The sequence below is a fragment of the Anarrhichthys ocellatus genome, unplaced genomic scaffold, assembly GCF_004355925.1.
Source record: "Anarrhichthys ocellatus isolate YVR2014 unplaced genomic scaffold, GSC_Weel_1.0 scaffold2, whole genome shotgun sequence".
In the NCBI taxonomy this organism is placed as follows: Eukaryota; Metazoa; Chordata; class Actinopteri; order Perciformes; family Anarhichadidae; genus Anarrhichthys; species Anarrhichthys ocellatus.
In genome coordinates this window covers 15886623-15900318 of record NW_022280032.1, presented here as the reverse complement: position 1 = coordinate 15900318, position 13696 = coordinate 15886623, and the positions used below count along the sequence as shown (strand labels likewise).

The window sequence follows — 13696 nt, the reverse complement described above, 5'->3', positions numbered from 1 at the left end:
CGTGCTGTCCTGCTCCACAGTTAAAAGGTTTGTTGTAACAACAGTTTATCCGCCATGTTTGCAGAAACACAGTGGACTTGAAGTAGAACACTAAGACAATGACTCATTGTCAGATAATCATATCACATAAAGCCAAGAGGGACAGTGAAGGGATGATGAATTAGTGAGGAAAATCTTCTTAATGTTTGCTCATTGATGCAGCCGTGATTCGATTCAACAAGTCAATCAAAATCAAGTCACCAGATTCATTCAATGATTACCTTGAATTACCCCCAGGAATTTTAACCAGAAATATGTGATGCAATATTATCGGGGTGCCAAGAATAAAAATATCTATAACTACAGATCATGGCACAGCATGCAGAGTTTACATATATTCAAACCAGCCTTGCCTCTGTTATGCAGTTCAGGTCTGACTTCATCTGTGCTCAGAACTGGAGGGGCGTGATTCCGGTTAAACATGCCACACCTAGTTCCCTGTTCATTCATTGTTCCATTCATAAATCCAGACAGAGGTGTGCTGTCCTGTCGCTATGCTGTGATTGGGCGTGAAGCTTGCTTTCCCACACATACCAGGCAGAAAGGTAACTGGTGATAATGCAGTAAAGCAAATAACATTATCAGGGTTATCTTGCCATTGTTTATAGCTCTTCATCTTAAGCACACATATACAAATATAAAAGAACAAAGTAGTTGTGGTTGAAGTCACTTTAATGAAAGAGATTTTGGAGAGCTTTGTGATAACTCTCATACATTGGCTGACTTTTCAAGGACACGGTTTTGTTTCTCCCACAGCTCCTTCTAGTGTTTGAGAGAAACAGTGACATAGAGGTCAACTCAGGTTTGATTGCACTCCCACTTCTCTTCTAAAAAGAGTTTACGCATTCTCTATATATTGCCATACGCTCATCCAAAGGCATCACAGTCAAACATGCTCCAGCCTGAAATGAGTCGAAAAATAAATAAATAAAAAGGATCTGATTGTGCTTCGGCCAACAGCTGTCTAAATCCCTCCACCTGACGCCCACATACAACATTTAAACAGTGCAGAAGAAGATGATTGGAGGGATTTGAAAGAGTTGTATCTTGAGACGACAGAGAACATAGTGTGAAACCCACGCTGAAGTGTTAGTCACATCCTTGTTTGGCTTCACTCCTGGATGAGATTGTGCACCCCAAGGACAGTGGCTTTCCTTAAGTTTCCCATGAGGCCTCTGCAGTGTGTGGATCACCAAAGTCATTGGGATTCATCCTCTGGGCACCACGAATGTCTGTACAAATGTATCCATTACCTATTGAGATACTTCAATCTGGACCAGAGTGGTGGACCCACTGACCGACATTGTTGTCCATTGAGGCAAAAATGAAGTCAGGAGGAAATATCTTCCATCAGCTGATAACCAGAAAGAATGATCAAAATGTGTACAACGCTGTGAGTTCTTGTGCCATCAGAAACGTTATCAGATCTAAGATGTAATTGGCTCTTTAGTTCAATTCATTCAGTTCTGAACACCAACCCGGCATCAGCACCATAAAGCACCTCTCTATTCCCTTCTTTCTCTGGAACTCAATGTGGCTCACGCCACTTCCGACCGGGACGATACAAAAGACCCCAACACAGACAAGCTCGTTCACGCACACTCTTGTGTGCTCACGTACAGGCTCTGCCAAAAGCACCTTGGAGCCAAGAGTGGGACAGTGGGTGCAGCTGCAGCTGGAAGGCAGGTCAGGAAGAAGACTGCAACCAAACACTTCTGCTGGATGAGGATGAGATGAGGGCAGAGCGGTTCATTTAGGGATAATGCTAGCAGTCTGAATACTTCCTTTGTTCTACTGCTCTGGTCATGTGCAAAGCTCAGAGATCATCTCCCTTTGAGTCCACCAAACTGCTTTCTTCTGTATGTGTTGTTGATACATCTTCTCTGTGCATCCATCCATGCACACTTGACAAAACATCCAACATCTGAGTGGTGTTCAGAGGGTATCAAAGAGAGCACAAAAGATACAGCCTAACTGTAGGTTCTCTTTTTTTTTCAACCCCATCTTCTGCACAAAAAAAGTGCAGTTTAGTTACATCTAAACTGCACTCTCAATTATGTTTGAAGGGGAAAAGAATTATCCTGAATTGCTGCCGTGGTTTGGAAATGGAAAATAAAAAAAAAAAAAAAAAAAAAAAAAAAAAAGACTTCTTCGTTTTATAGGCAACAGAAGTACTTGGTTCGGTTCATTAGAAACATCACGGTTTGGCTTGAAATGACATGAAACAAAAGTTCTTGGTTCACGCAGGCCACAAACAGCAGTTTCCATGGCGACTTCATTCTCCGTCTTGACAGGACCAAATGAGTTGACTTGACATTTATCTTATAAACAGCCTGCTGCTGACCCCCCTTACTTTCTTTAAATTCACAGTATATCATTTCATGAGTATATTAATTGCTGTACGTGTCTCCAACATTATGTTGGTATTCTGAAGGTATACATTCATTTGACACCGTAGGCATACATTTTCATTGGAAACTGTAAGCAGAGAGTCCGCTGTGCAGTTCCATTTCCCTGGCCGTGTTTCAGAAAGCACAGAAATGAGTCCGACACAATTGGACTCCTTGTTACAGTGAGGCAATTCTCAACCCCCACACAGCAGCCTCAGTATGAATGGTGTCTTGTTCACAAGTCAGTAAAGTAAAACCCCCAAAATTACAGAAAGAGCCAGGAGAGATTTCAGTATGTGGTTTGTCTGCTGTGGAGGTCTGAAGGATCAGGACTCACTGCTGCCCGTTCACTCCCGCCGAAAGATCAAAACCACTCAAACATTTTATCATCCAAAAAAAAACAAAAAACGTTACGGACTTTGTGTTGACAGTGACCTTGTCCTCATGAACTTGTTTTCTCACACTGTTCCCATGAAGATTGAAACAAAACAGCTGTAAGTGTTGCTGGACGAGGTGACGGGATAAGAAAGCACCGGTCTTTCAGCACTTGGTGGAAAACTTGGGTTGCTTGGACGCGGTGTCACCATCCTCCTCCAGAAACTTCAGAGCACTCGGCCATTATCTCCCACAATGCATTACAAGGGTCTCTCAGAGGAGCGCGCATGCTTTCTCTATCTGCAAGACAGAATGCCAGACATTCTGGTTGTCTTGGCCTGATGCTGGGCAGACCGTAAGCAAATTCCTCCGGCCTGGATACGACAACTCTGCTACGTCACCGTGTTGTTTAAGGAAGAGACGGGTCGGTGCCTGCGCTCCAAGCCCAGCACGTTGAGGCTGTGACTGCATGCTGTTCTAAACTCCTGCTAATAATTTGCAAGCCATCACCTGACGCCTAACAGTGAAGTCACTGAGTGTGGCTATTCAGTGCCCAGTCACATTATGCTATCAACAGCATGTGCATTCACCCGGGGAAACTTACCTGAGCACACAATCAGCAAGAGAGCTGCAGTGAGCTGGCCAGTAAGGCTGTGACGAGGGGTTGCAAGGGGTCAAAAGAAGTTTGGGAACAACTGCTCTAGACTACTGCTAAAGCAACAAATGGTGCACACACACAAAGGACACAAAAATCCATTTCCATGTCGCACAACTTTAATAGAATATTTTAACTAACTGTACAAATTGAAAAGAAATATTGCGCAAGTAACAAATTGTGAATAAGAACCAGTTAAGGCCATTGCTAGCACACGGTCCAATGTGGTAGATTTGAAGATGTCAACCGTGGCTCTGAAAGATCTGTTCAACAAGATCTACAATCGTTCTTTTTAAAAAAAGAGAGAAGGGGAAACTGCTTTCGCTGACCAGGCAAAGGTGTCCCAATCAAACTGCCAAAATCCAAGTGCAGTATATAAAATACATTGGCAAACCTCTTCCATTTGTTTTCCACAGACATTCTACTGACTCATTAGACAATAACGGAAATATTGATATATTCTTAAACAACTTTAAATGCTGAATTAGATTACACTTTGTTAATGACAATTGGCAAACAATTGAATAAGAGAGGACGGTGTGTTTTGTCTCTCATTTTGGCTTCTTGGCGACGGAAATTACATTTGATTCAAACATCCTGCACCCTGTCCCATCACCGCCTGTCAGTTACATTTGTTAAGACCTAGATACATACCAGGAGTGATGACAACCAAAAAAAGGTTGCAGGTCAACCGATGCGTCTGCTTAAATGTGTCATATTTTAAGGAGATATTCACCAGAATGAATGAAATGCATACTTTTCAAATGTCTTGTTTTCTTAAAATGTTCTTATTATCCTTGATGACACAAACTCAAAAGAGCATTCCAGGGGTGATGGCGCAAACAGGGAAGAGCTATACATGACCGTTTTGAGGTAAACCACATGCTTGTCACATGTTAATTAATGTTTCTTGTCTACTCAAGTGCTCGGTTTAAATGCTTGTTAAGCCAAACAACAAAAAATAACTTGGCAGTACTCAAGTTGTTGACCTGCTATGCCCAAATAAAATTTGAGCCAATGAGAATGAGCCTTAAGAGCTCCCGAAATGCACCACTGACACCAGAATAAATAGTCCAATGACAATATGACAAAGAACATTTAAAAAAAAAGAAAAGTAAATTAAATTCAAACGATACATTGAATGTCTCTTAAAAAACACCCTAACAAAAGAAAAACACCACCCCAGTGAAAGATTAAGTCAGACTCGAACTTCTCTTGTTGGCATTATAAAACCCTGAGTAACCAATTTATTTCCATGAAAACTTGAGTTGGGATCCATTTCTTTCCTATCTTTTTTTTCTCCATATGATTATGTTCTGAGGTTCTTGGCAGTAGGAACCTCCCCCACCGTACCAAAGAAGACTGCCCCTATGTGACGCTATGGTCGTTCAATTAAATAGGGGGTGAGATGGGCGCAAGACAAAAGAAACAGAAGTCATGCACATAGTAAAAACACAGTTTGGTTTGTGTTCTATTGCGTTCATAATGGGGCGAGGCCTGCAAGAGTAGGAGGACTTGCTGATTGGCTAAGAACTGATTTTGATTTGACGGGCAGCAGGTGACCACCTCCCCCTGATCATCACGGTGTTACTGCTGTTTGCATTCGGCGGGCTGGGGCTGTTCTTTCTGTTGGGAGCAGACGGAGAGAGAGAGAGAGAGAGAGAGCAGGTTAGAAAACAAGACGGCAGAGAGCTAACGAGGCCACCGGGCATTAACCAGCAGCTAGAAGAGGCTAACGAGAAAGCAGACGCTAGAGAAGACAAGCGCCTGCTCGCTACAGCAAAGGGCACAATGTTAGAAACCTGGGAAGGGACGACAGGAGGAAAAACAAAAAGGAGGTACAGAGCAAAGACAGGACAGGGAGAAGAGAAACTAAATCTACCCAAGATGTGAGTTGAGGGTCCTAAACACTTCGGACTACTGGAAGTATCCAGGATGTAGTGAAAGAGAGAGAGAGGCAGCCAGAATAATAGACCAGAGCCAACGGACTAGACAGAGCATAATGTGGGACGTCATCCTGATTTCTCCCTTACCTAGAAATTGCATTGGGTGAGAATGATTGATTATGCCTGAAATGGAGGGGAATCCAGGGGAGGGAGAGACAACAATATGCACAAGTTTAATCGTCACAGCCAGAAATGACATTGTGAAACATTGCTGAATGAGCACATGATGAGCTGACAGGAGGTACCACGACAGAAAAGCTCTACTCATTCACAGACAAAGCAGCCGTGTTGGTGACTCCTTACAGGCCACGTTATGCACTTACTTAGTATCAGACTGGATTCGATTATAATGGATTATAGTCATCTCGTTATGTTACTCGCATGCAGAGTTGAACTATTCTAGCTGTTGGCAGCTGTGTTGTAATCTTGATTTAACATCAGGCTCTCTTAATCACATTCACTCTCCTTCTAAACTGCTGTGTGGACATTAGTCTCCGACCTAATTTCAGCTAGTTAGCATTAACTAAATCTGGCATCTCTGTCTCGTGTCCATTACGACAAATATATAACGGACAGAAATACCGTCCATCTGTGTTCTCTCCGTCTCCTCTGCGTTGGCTTTAAAATGGATTTTTCGGGGGCGTGGCTATATTGATCCCTCACAAAACGCTGTATCTTTAGCCTCTCCCCCCGCTACTTTTCAAACATTTACTCCAGAGACGAAGGACATGGTGTCACTTCCTGTCATTGATCATGTGATCTACCCTAACCCCCACAAGCCTTCTCTGACCACATACTTGCTGCCCAGCAGTGCGGTGTTCTCAGGGGGGTTTAGGATAAACACTCAGCTCAAGGAGCTACATGATTAGCACCACTATCACTGACACAAAAGTAATAACAAGAGTAACAAAAACACTTGTATTAAAAAAGTAAATTATTCATACTGACCTTGGTGTCAAAATCTCCCTCATCATCATCATCATCATCATCTTGCTCCTGAGACACAAAGACAAGATTTAAAGGAACCCCTGGTTAACAAAAAATATACCAGGACTGCTGCTATTATTGTTATTATTATTATTATGTACTGTGTAAACAGTGATGCCCAGCTGTCTGGTACAGCCGATCAAACTCAGTGTCTTTACTCACCTCTTCGTCTCCCTCCTCCAGCTCCTCCTCTTCAAACTGCATGAAGAACACACACGAGGTTAAACAGTGATGACCAGTTTAGCTTATATGTCCTCAAAACATACCATGTTGTGGCTTTTTCAGTGCTCAAGAGTAACGTCGGCGTGTTAGAGGAAAAACACTCACGCTCTCGTCATCTTCCAGGGCCTCTCCAGTGAAATACAGCACTGCTCTGGGAACTATTCTCTCACGGAAGAAATGCCCAATCTCAAAGTCTGTGGCTAGGGTGAACTCAGAGTCCTCGTCCTATAAAACATGAACACATAAAGACCCGTTTAACACCGCTACAAATACCATGGATTTATGGTAACAGAAGAAGACATAAAATGGGGTGGGGATTTTATGAAGGACAAGCTACATTTACTCACCATTTCTCCATCTGGTGAAGCTGTAAGGGAAAGGACATTTCAGTTAAGCAATACACACCTCAACACACTGCTCTACAATGACTATACAGGGCAATTTAAGGTATATAATTCAACCAACATCTGGAAGCCCATTTAAGGCAACAACCATGCTTATTATCAATGACATCACAACATCCACATAAAGTGACGGTTAGCAAACAGCCGTGCTCCACCACGCTGGCAATAACGTGACGTCATCCTTCCTCTTCTTTCAACAATACTGTAATGGAGGAAATGGCTTTGCTACTCTTCAAAGAATCAGTGTTTTAAAATGTACTCCAGCATTGGGGTTCACTACTTTACAAATATCAACATATCTGAACGGCACAAAAAGACTACATTTTAAACCAATCAAATAAAAAACAATGAATCTTGTTCACACAGCCATGAAGCATGCACTCTGTTCCACATGACCGGTGAGTGACGGCTTCTTCACTAATGGACATCCAAACCCCAGAAGTGCACACCTGAACACACTTGAAGAGCCATTTATATCCACCAGTCATACACCGAGGCCGTGACAGAACCGGTAAGACAAACATCTGCTGAGACAATGAGTGATCAGGTTGACTTCTCTAAGTCAGAAAAGGTCCAGGCATGTCTGACGGGTAGGTTGACTACACAGGAAGGAGGATACTGTAATTAAATAAAAGGTGTATTCTGCCTAAATTACTGATCCTTTGAGAGAGAGAATGACTCATTTCAAGATATTTGAATCCTGAAGTCAAACTGAGAAGATAAAGGATTATCTTATTGTCTAGACTGACCTCCTTTGTCTTTTAACCAGTAAGGTTACATAATGAATCAAATGTTTGCTTTTATCATTTAAATAAACTAAAATCAGGTAAAATGTAACAATACAAAGGCTATTTTTTTAGCCAAACCTTGGTATTCCATCCGCTGCTGTAAATGCATTTACAAAACTCATTTATTAACATTTATTTATTCGTTTGAAGCTCTTTGAGATGCTAACTCTTGAGCTTGCACTATATATATATAAACTCAACACGTACAGATGTTCTTAATCGCTCATCAGATATTTTAAGAACATATTTAGGTAGTTAGACTGTTGTCTTATTTGTGCTCTTGCCATTTTGCCTCAAAAGTTTGAGTCAGTCTGACTGTTTAACAACAAAAGCTCCTTAACTCTCCAAGCTAGAGAATATGATGTAAAACGTTCCAGTGAGTGCAACTTCCTGGACACAACCCAACATCTGCCAGCATACTGGCTGCCTACATGCAGCAGAAGAACTGCTGAATCTGACAGTTTTGGAGTCTGCCGCCACCTGCTGTTGAATTCAGGTTAATTCAGTGACACGCAACTTGTTGCCACAGCGTCTGCAGATGAACTCAGCCATGTTGACTGTCAAGCAATTATATTTGTGTGAGTTTCAGTGATTCGGAGTTTGCACAAGGAGTTTATTTAGAGAGTTACTGCTATAAGAGACGAGTTTAAGTATGACTAAAAACTTTGATTATTAAATTTAGAAATTCAGTAGATTTTGTGTGCATCTATTTCTGTGTTCTCACCTTTGACCGGGTTAAAGAAGTTGAAGAAAGAGTCATTGGGGACCTGTTTGGTAACCGTGCGGACAGTGCCACGGCCTTTATGCTTCTGCTTCTTCTTAATAGTTTTCACTGTCACATCCTTCCCCTTGTGCCAGTCTATCTGACAGCTAAAGAGAGAGAGATGTACAAAACAGTGAGAGGCGGCAGAAAGCAAAGACCAAAAAAGGTAAAAGTTGGTAGAGGTGCCAAGAGGAGGCTGATATGTGGGATGCCAAGTCAAGAGATGAATATAGAAGGAGTGAAAAGAAATGTCTTACGAAGCACACGATCTCTACTTTATCCTAAACCTCAACATCATTTGTGTAGAAGCCAGTTCAACCATCATGACTGTTTCTCTCACCCTTCACAGTCAATGATCTCTGGCCCCTCGAATGAGAACGGCTCCGCGTCATCAGGTTCTGACTTCATCCTGTAGACTTTAGTGAGGACTGCATTGTTGAAGTAACCATTGGACTCAAAGTGGAACTCTAATGTGAAACTCTGAGGGGGGAGACCAAGATAGAGAGACAATTTTATCTCCATCGAGTTTATCAACTTGGAATGATATCAAGTCATTATTATAACATTATGAAACTGACCATTGGTTGTCCTGGCTCAGAAAACTTGACTTGAATATCTTTCAGGTGCTTTAGGATGGGCTCGTCGTGTTCCTGGTGGAAGATAAACAGTCAGATCAGAGACGCATGAAACACATTCAGAACAGTGACATGTGTATCAATCATTTAAATGTACCTGCAGCATGTCACTGAGCATGTCCACACTCTTGAAAATGGTGAGCCAGAACTCGGGGATGCCTTTTGGATCTTCCCTTGGCGTGGCTTCCTCTTTCTTTGCATCCTCAATAGCAGCTTTTTCCTTTACCTCCTCCTACAGGAAGTGGGCAGAGCACTTATCAAAATTCAATGTTCACCAAAATCTAAACAACTTAGCTAGTTAAGCTTTCGAGGGTCCTACAGCTTGAGGCAAGTTAGATTTAAGACTTTTTAAAGCCACTTGGAATGAAACTGAAGACCAACTCTCCAGCCCAAATTAAATGGAAAAAACACAGCAATTACTTTGTGTGTTGTTTGACTTGACAGTTTTGTGTTTCTTAGGATTAGTGTCCATATACCATTTTGCACTGGGGACACCAACGCTCAGGAAAAACAAACCTATGTACACTTGGCCTCACTGTGGGATTCCCCTGCATTCATTCTCATCTTGCGGAGTTTGAAACACGTACAGCAGAAAGTACAACGTGCCTCTTATTCATTGACTGGTACCAGTTGCAGCCATGCTGTGTAACCGTGGTTGAATGGCCGATTGTCATTGAATTTGAACTTCCCCATGTCGTCGCGAGCTTGCAGACAGTGTATCTGCTCTGAGCATCCCGGCCCCTAACAAAATACGAGTGGTGTTGTTTCCGCTATCCTGGTCTGTGTGACTCTAATGAAAGAGACATTCGTCAATTATCTAAAAGAATTGTCGCAATTATTTTGAAATTTTCAATTGCAATGTGAGAAAAAACTCCAACTTCCTATGTCTGAGCATTTTAAAGATTGTTTTCACCGATTAAGGCCTTTTTTTTTAGATGAATGAATTCAATACCTTTTAGGACTTTTTAAGGATCAGCAGACACCCTGATAGACGTCTCATTGAGACCAAAGTCTTTTACAATTCAGCTATCACAGTTTGTTAGCCCTAGTGATTCTCATTAAAACCACATTTCCCACAATCCTGTTTCCTGTTGGACAATTTCAGCAGACTTTTGGTAACATTGATGAGATTAAGTGACCTGTCTGATTGTAAGAAAATTATTTTCCTTTAGTGGGAAACTGTGTGGAGAACCTGAAGAATTAGGATTTGGCAAAGTGATCAGGCTTTTAAGAGAAACAAAATCAAATCTGTACTTACAGCTAGCTCCTCCTCTTCCTCTCTGTCACTGTGCCACACACACTCTTCATCTGTGGGTTCCACTGTTCCTGTGACAAAATCTCTTCTCTGTGACACACATTCATTACAGCAAAGTTAATCATTTTAGAGAGGCATTTGGGAATATTAGCATGAAATGTATGTATGTGTGTATGTATATAGATATATATAGAGATATATAGAGATACATACATATATACATACATACATACATACATACACACACACACACACACACATACATACACACACACACACATTCATTCGATAAGGCTGAATTATTTCAGCAAGCAGCTATCTATATATATATATATATAGATAGATATACAGATATAGATTGTGCGCGCACAGACAGGTGCAGCAGCATTACAGCTGACAGTCTTCAGTGCGACTAGGAATGGCTGAGTTCTTGTCACTAGCTCTGGAAATAGCCTTGACTGACAAAAGTACAGACGACTACTCGTTATAGCAGTTTTCAATTTAGCACCAAGGATGCATCCTCACTGACATCATATCAGACCAGAGAGGCACACTTAACCACCCATTAGTGCAGGGAACAATTCAAGTGATTATTAGATATTTGGTCTCTTAACAAATAACAGACATTGTAAGTTGTCTTTTTTCCACTAGCTTTTGCTCTGTTTTCATGAACATAAAATTAGCAAAGGAAATGTGAGACATCTGGTGTTGTAGTCAAATGAAGTAAAGAAAAAAGCGAGTGTACCTTGTCAAACAGTGGCTGATAGAGGGCAGCGTACTTTCGCTCTAACTCGTGGACCTCCTCGTAGAATTTGGCCTCTATGTTGGCACACTGCACTTGTAGCCTTTTCAAGGCATGCACTCGCCTCTTCACTACTTTGGGAAGCATGCTACGAGAGAACAGAAACATGAGAATGATTTTAGAAATGATTCTATTATCAATTATTTAAATTGACAATCATTAATCCGGTAGTGGCGAGTCCTCCACCTAGGTGGTTGGGAACCACCAGATGATCTCAAGATGTTTTATGAGATTGAAAGATGATTTTGTTGGTGTTTGGTATAAGGGTTACAGCGATAGTGTATCTTTTAGCAATAATATTTCTATAGTCTCAGTCAACAACTTTATAAGAAAGTAATAGTTAATAATCTAACAAACATTTGTTTTACAAGTGTGAAAAGTTTTGTTTAATGACAGAAGAATAGTTTAATGTATTGAACCTCGATTGGATAATTGTGTGTGCAGTTTGGCATCCATTTGATTTTTGGGTATTAAATTTAGCATTTAGTATCTGATGACATCAAGGTCACAAACCTGATGTCACAAAATGCTCACATTACATAAATCTAGCATAAAACATCTGCACTGACCTTTCCATGAAGTGGCTGCCGACAGGTTTTTCAATCTGCCCACCTGGATTTTGCATCCCTTGATCCCCTTTACCTGCCAAGACTAACAATGAACATTGTTGCAGGTTAATCATCACACAAATTGCTTTTTTATTGACAATAATTCATTAATAATGTTTGACTGTGGCTTTACAATATTACACACTTCAATTCATTAGTACTCAAAGAAATACTTTGTGGAAATTGTTACGTTGTGTTTTTGTCTAGAGTTTTAGATGTTGATTCAACTTTTTTTGGGGGTAAAAACAATAATTTCAAGTTTCACATGGTTTGTATTAGTCTTTGTTGCATGCAAATACACACAAATATCAGCTTATGTTAAACCCCGAGTCAAAACAAAATGAACTAACGTTCCCTACACTGAATATCTACTTTAGTGTGGTAAGTTAACTGAAAATGCGTTTGTCTTTACCTTTATTGGCTTCCATTACCAAGTGGCAGCTCCTTCCTCTAATAAAGACGGATCAATTGTGTTAGATAAATACTCATCATGAGTCACAGACAGAGTAACTACAGAGTCAGCAACAGTGTGAAGGGAGGGTCAGTTGTTCACTCGCGAGCACATTCTTTTAAGTGCGAGACGTATTTCACTATAACATAACCACAATATTACGACAAGTCTCCGATTATTTTACGAGTGACAGAAGCTGAGACGAGCTCCAGCTGGTTAGACCAGCTGAGCTAACCGATCAACAGTAACACGGGTGTTGAGCAAGCGCTGGCCGATGACGCATTGACATGCTAATGGCAGCTGGGCTAGGATATGACAACCAAAGTTAGCATCTCTCCTTTTACGATGAACAAAATGCTTATCGCGGACTCTGACAGTTACAGAAGAACAATGATAAAGCAATATCAAATGAGTCTACGCACTTACATGGGAAGACAAACAACCACATACTAATAACTACCTAGTATGGGCGGTGAAAAAAATCTGACAGCAGCTAACCGGGCTACCTAGCTAGCAAGAAGCTACTAGCCAACGTGCTGTGAACAATGCTTTAGCTAACACAACAAGTGCAAAGGTTACCACGTTTAGGTTCCAATGACCTTTTATCCGCTCTGCGCACACAACAATCAGGATAGTGTGTGCTAATGACTTGATGTGGCAACAATGCTATGGCTTCCCTTTATGTAGAGAAAACTGCCCGTCAATACCAGTTAGTTACGGCTACTAGCATACTGCTAGCTGCATTGACAAGCTAATATCAGCTAACGTTAGCTCGCGGGTTAATAAAAGCACAAGTGTCAGAGCAAAGTGTCTTTTGGACAGTTCACCGGCGGCCTGTCACACTAATGAGATAACTCGATACGTTACTGATTAATATCCTAACGTAGTCGCAAATGCTTGTATTAAGGAAACGTCTGTGTTTACTAGCTGTTCTAGCAATCTTACCTCTAGCTGAGCGGAATTCTAGCTGGTCGCCTCGCTCACGCGTCTTCGCTTCAACCCCCACGCACGAGGAACACACACGTGCCCCAGCATCCTGAATTCTCATTGGACAGCTGGTGAAGGAGGGCATGGTGCTGCGTTCAAGTGCTTCGTTGCGAAAATCTCAATCCTGTATGCCATAAAAGTATTACTCAATCATCTGTGTTCTCTCAAATAAACAGACAAATAAAGGTTTAACAATAAGTGTTTACAAAAATATAATTCTCATCTCAAACCCTTTGCAGCAATCATATAAAATAACAGACAGACAAATTACAGCATTATTGTTGAATACATCTCAATAATATGACTCTTTTACAATTTCTTTATGTCTCTGTTTTCAACAATAACATGTTTTATGGTTTCTGTTCTGTTCATTTTGCTCTGATTGTCAA

At 41.2% G+C, this 13696-nt stretch overlaps 1 protein-coding gene across 3 annotated transcripts; it reads right to left on the bottom strand.

Annotated features, from left to right (window-relative positions):
- Positions 1-3560: 3560 nt before the first annotated feature.
- On the bottom strand, positions 3561-13339 carry nap1l4a (nucleosome assembly protein 1-like 4a). Of its 3 annotated transcripts, XM_031867433.1 has the most exons (15): positions 13266-13339; positions 12282-12319; positions 11831-11912; positions 11205-11349; positions 10463-10549; positions 9302-9436; positions 9148-9219; positions 8910-9049; positions 8531-8676; positions 6962-6981; positions 6720-6839; positions 6555-6590; positions 6354-6401; positions 5493-5528; positions 3561-5085 (listed from the first exon to the last, which is right to left on the bottom strand). In XM_031867433.1, the coding sequence occupies exons 2-14, from the start codon at positions 12295-12297 to the stop codon at positions 5523-5525; spliced, it is 1053 nt and encodes a 350-aa protein (XP_031723293.1). In that variant the 5' UTR covers positions 12298-12319; positions 13266-13339; the 3' UTR covers positions 3561-5085; positions 5493-5522. The 3 variants fall into 3 exon arrangements, with proteins under 3 accessions (XP_031723293.1, XP_031723278.1, XP_031723286.1); XM_031867418.1 differs by lacking the exon at positions 5493-5528; XM_031867426.1 differs by lacking the exons at positions 5493-5528; positions 13266-13339 and adding an exon at positions 12781-13242.
- Positions 13340-13696: the final 357 nt, after the last annotated feature.

Coding starts and splice junctions, on each gene's coding strand:
- nap1l4a (XM_031867418.1), bottom strand. Junction 10,550..11,204: donor ATCAGCCACTGTTTGACAAG/GTACACTCGCTT, acceptor TGTGTGTCACAG/AGAAGAGATTTTGTCACAGG. Junction 9,050..9,147: donor CTGAGCCAGGACAACCAATG/GTCAGTTTCATA, acceptor CTCCCCCCTCAG/AGTTTCACATTAGAGTTCCA.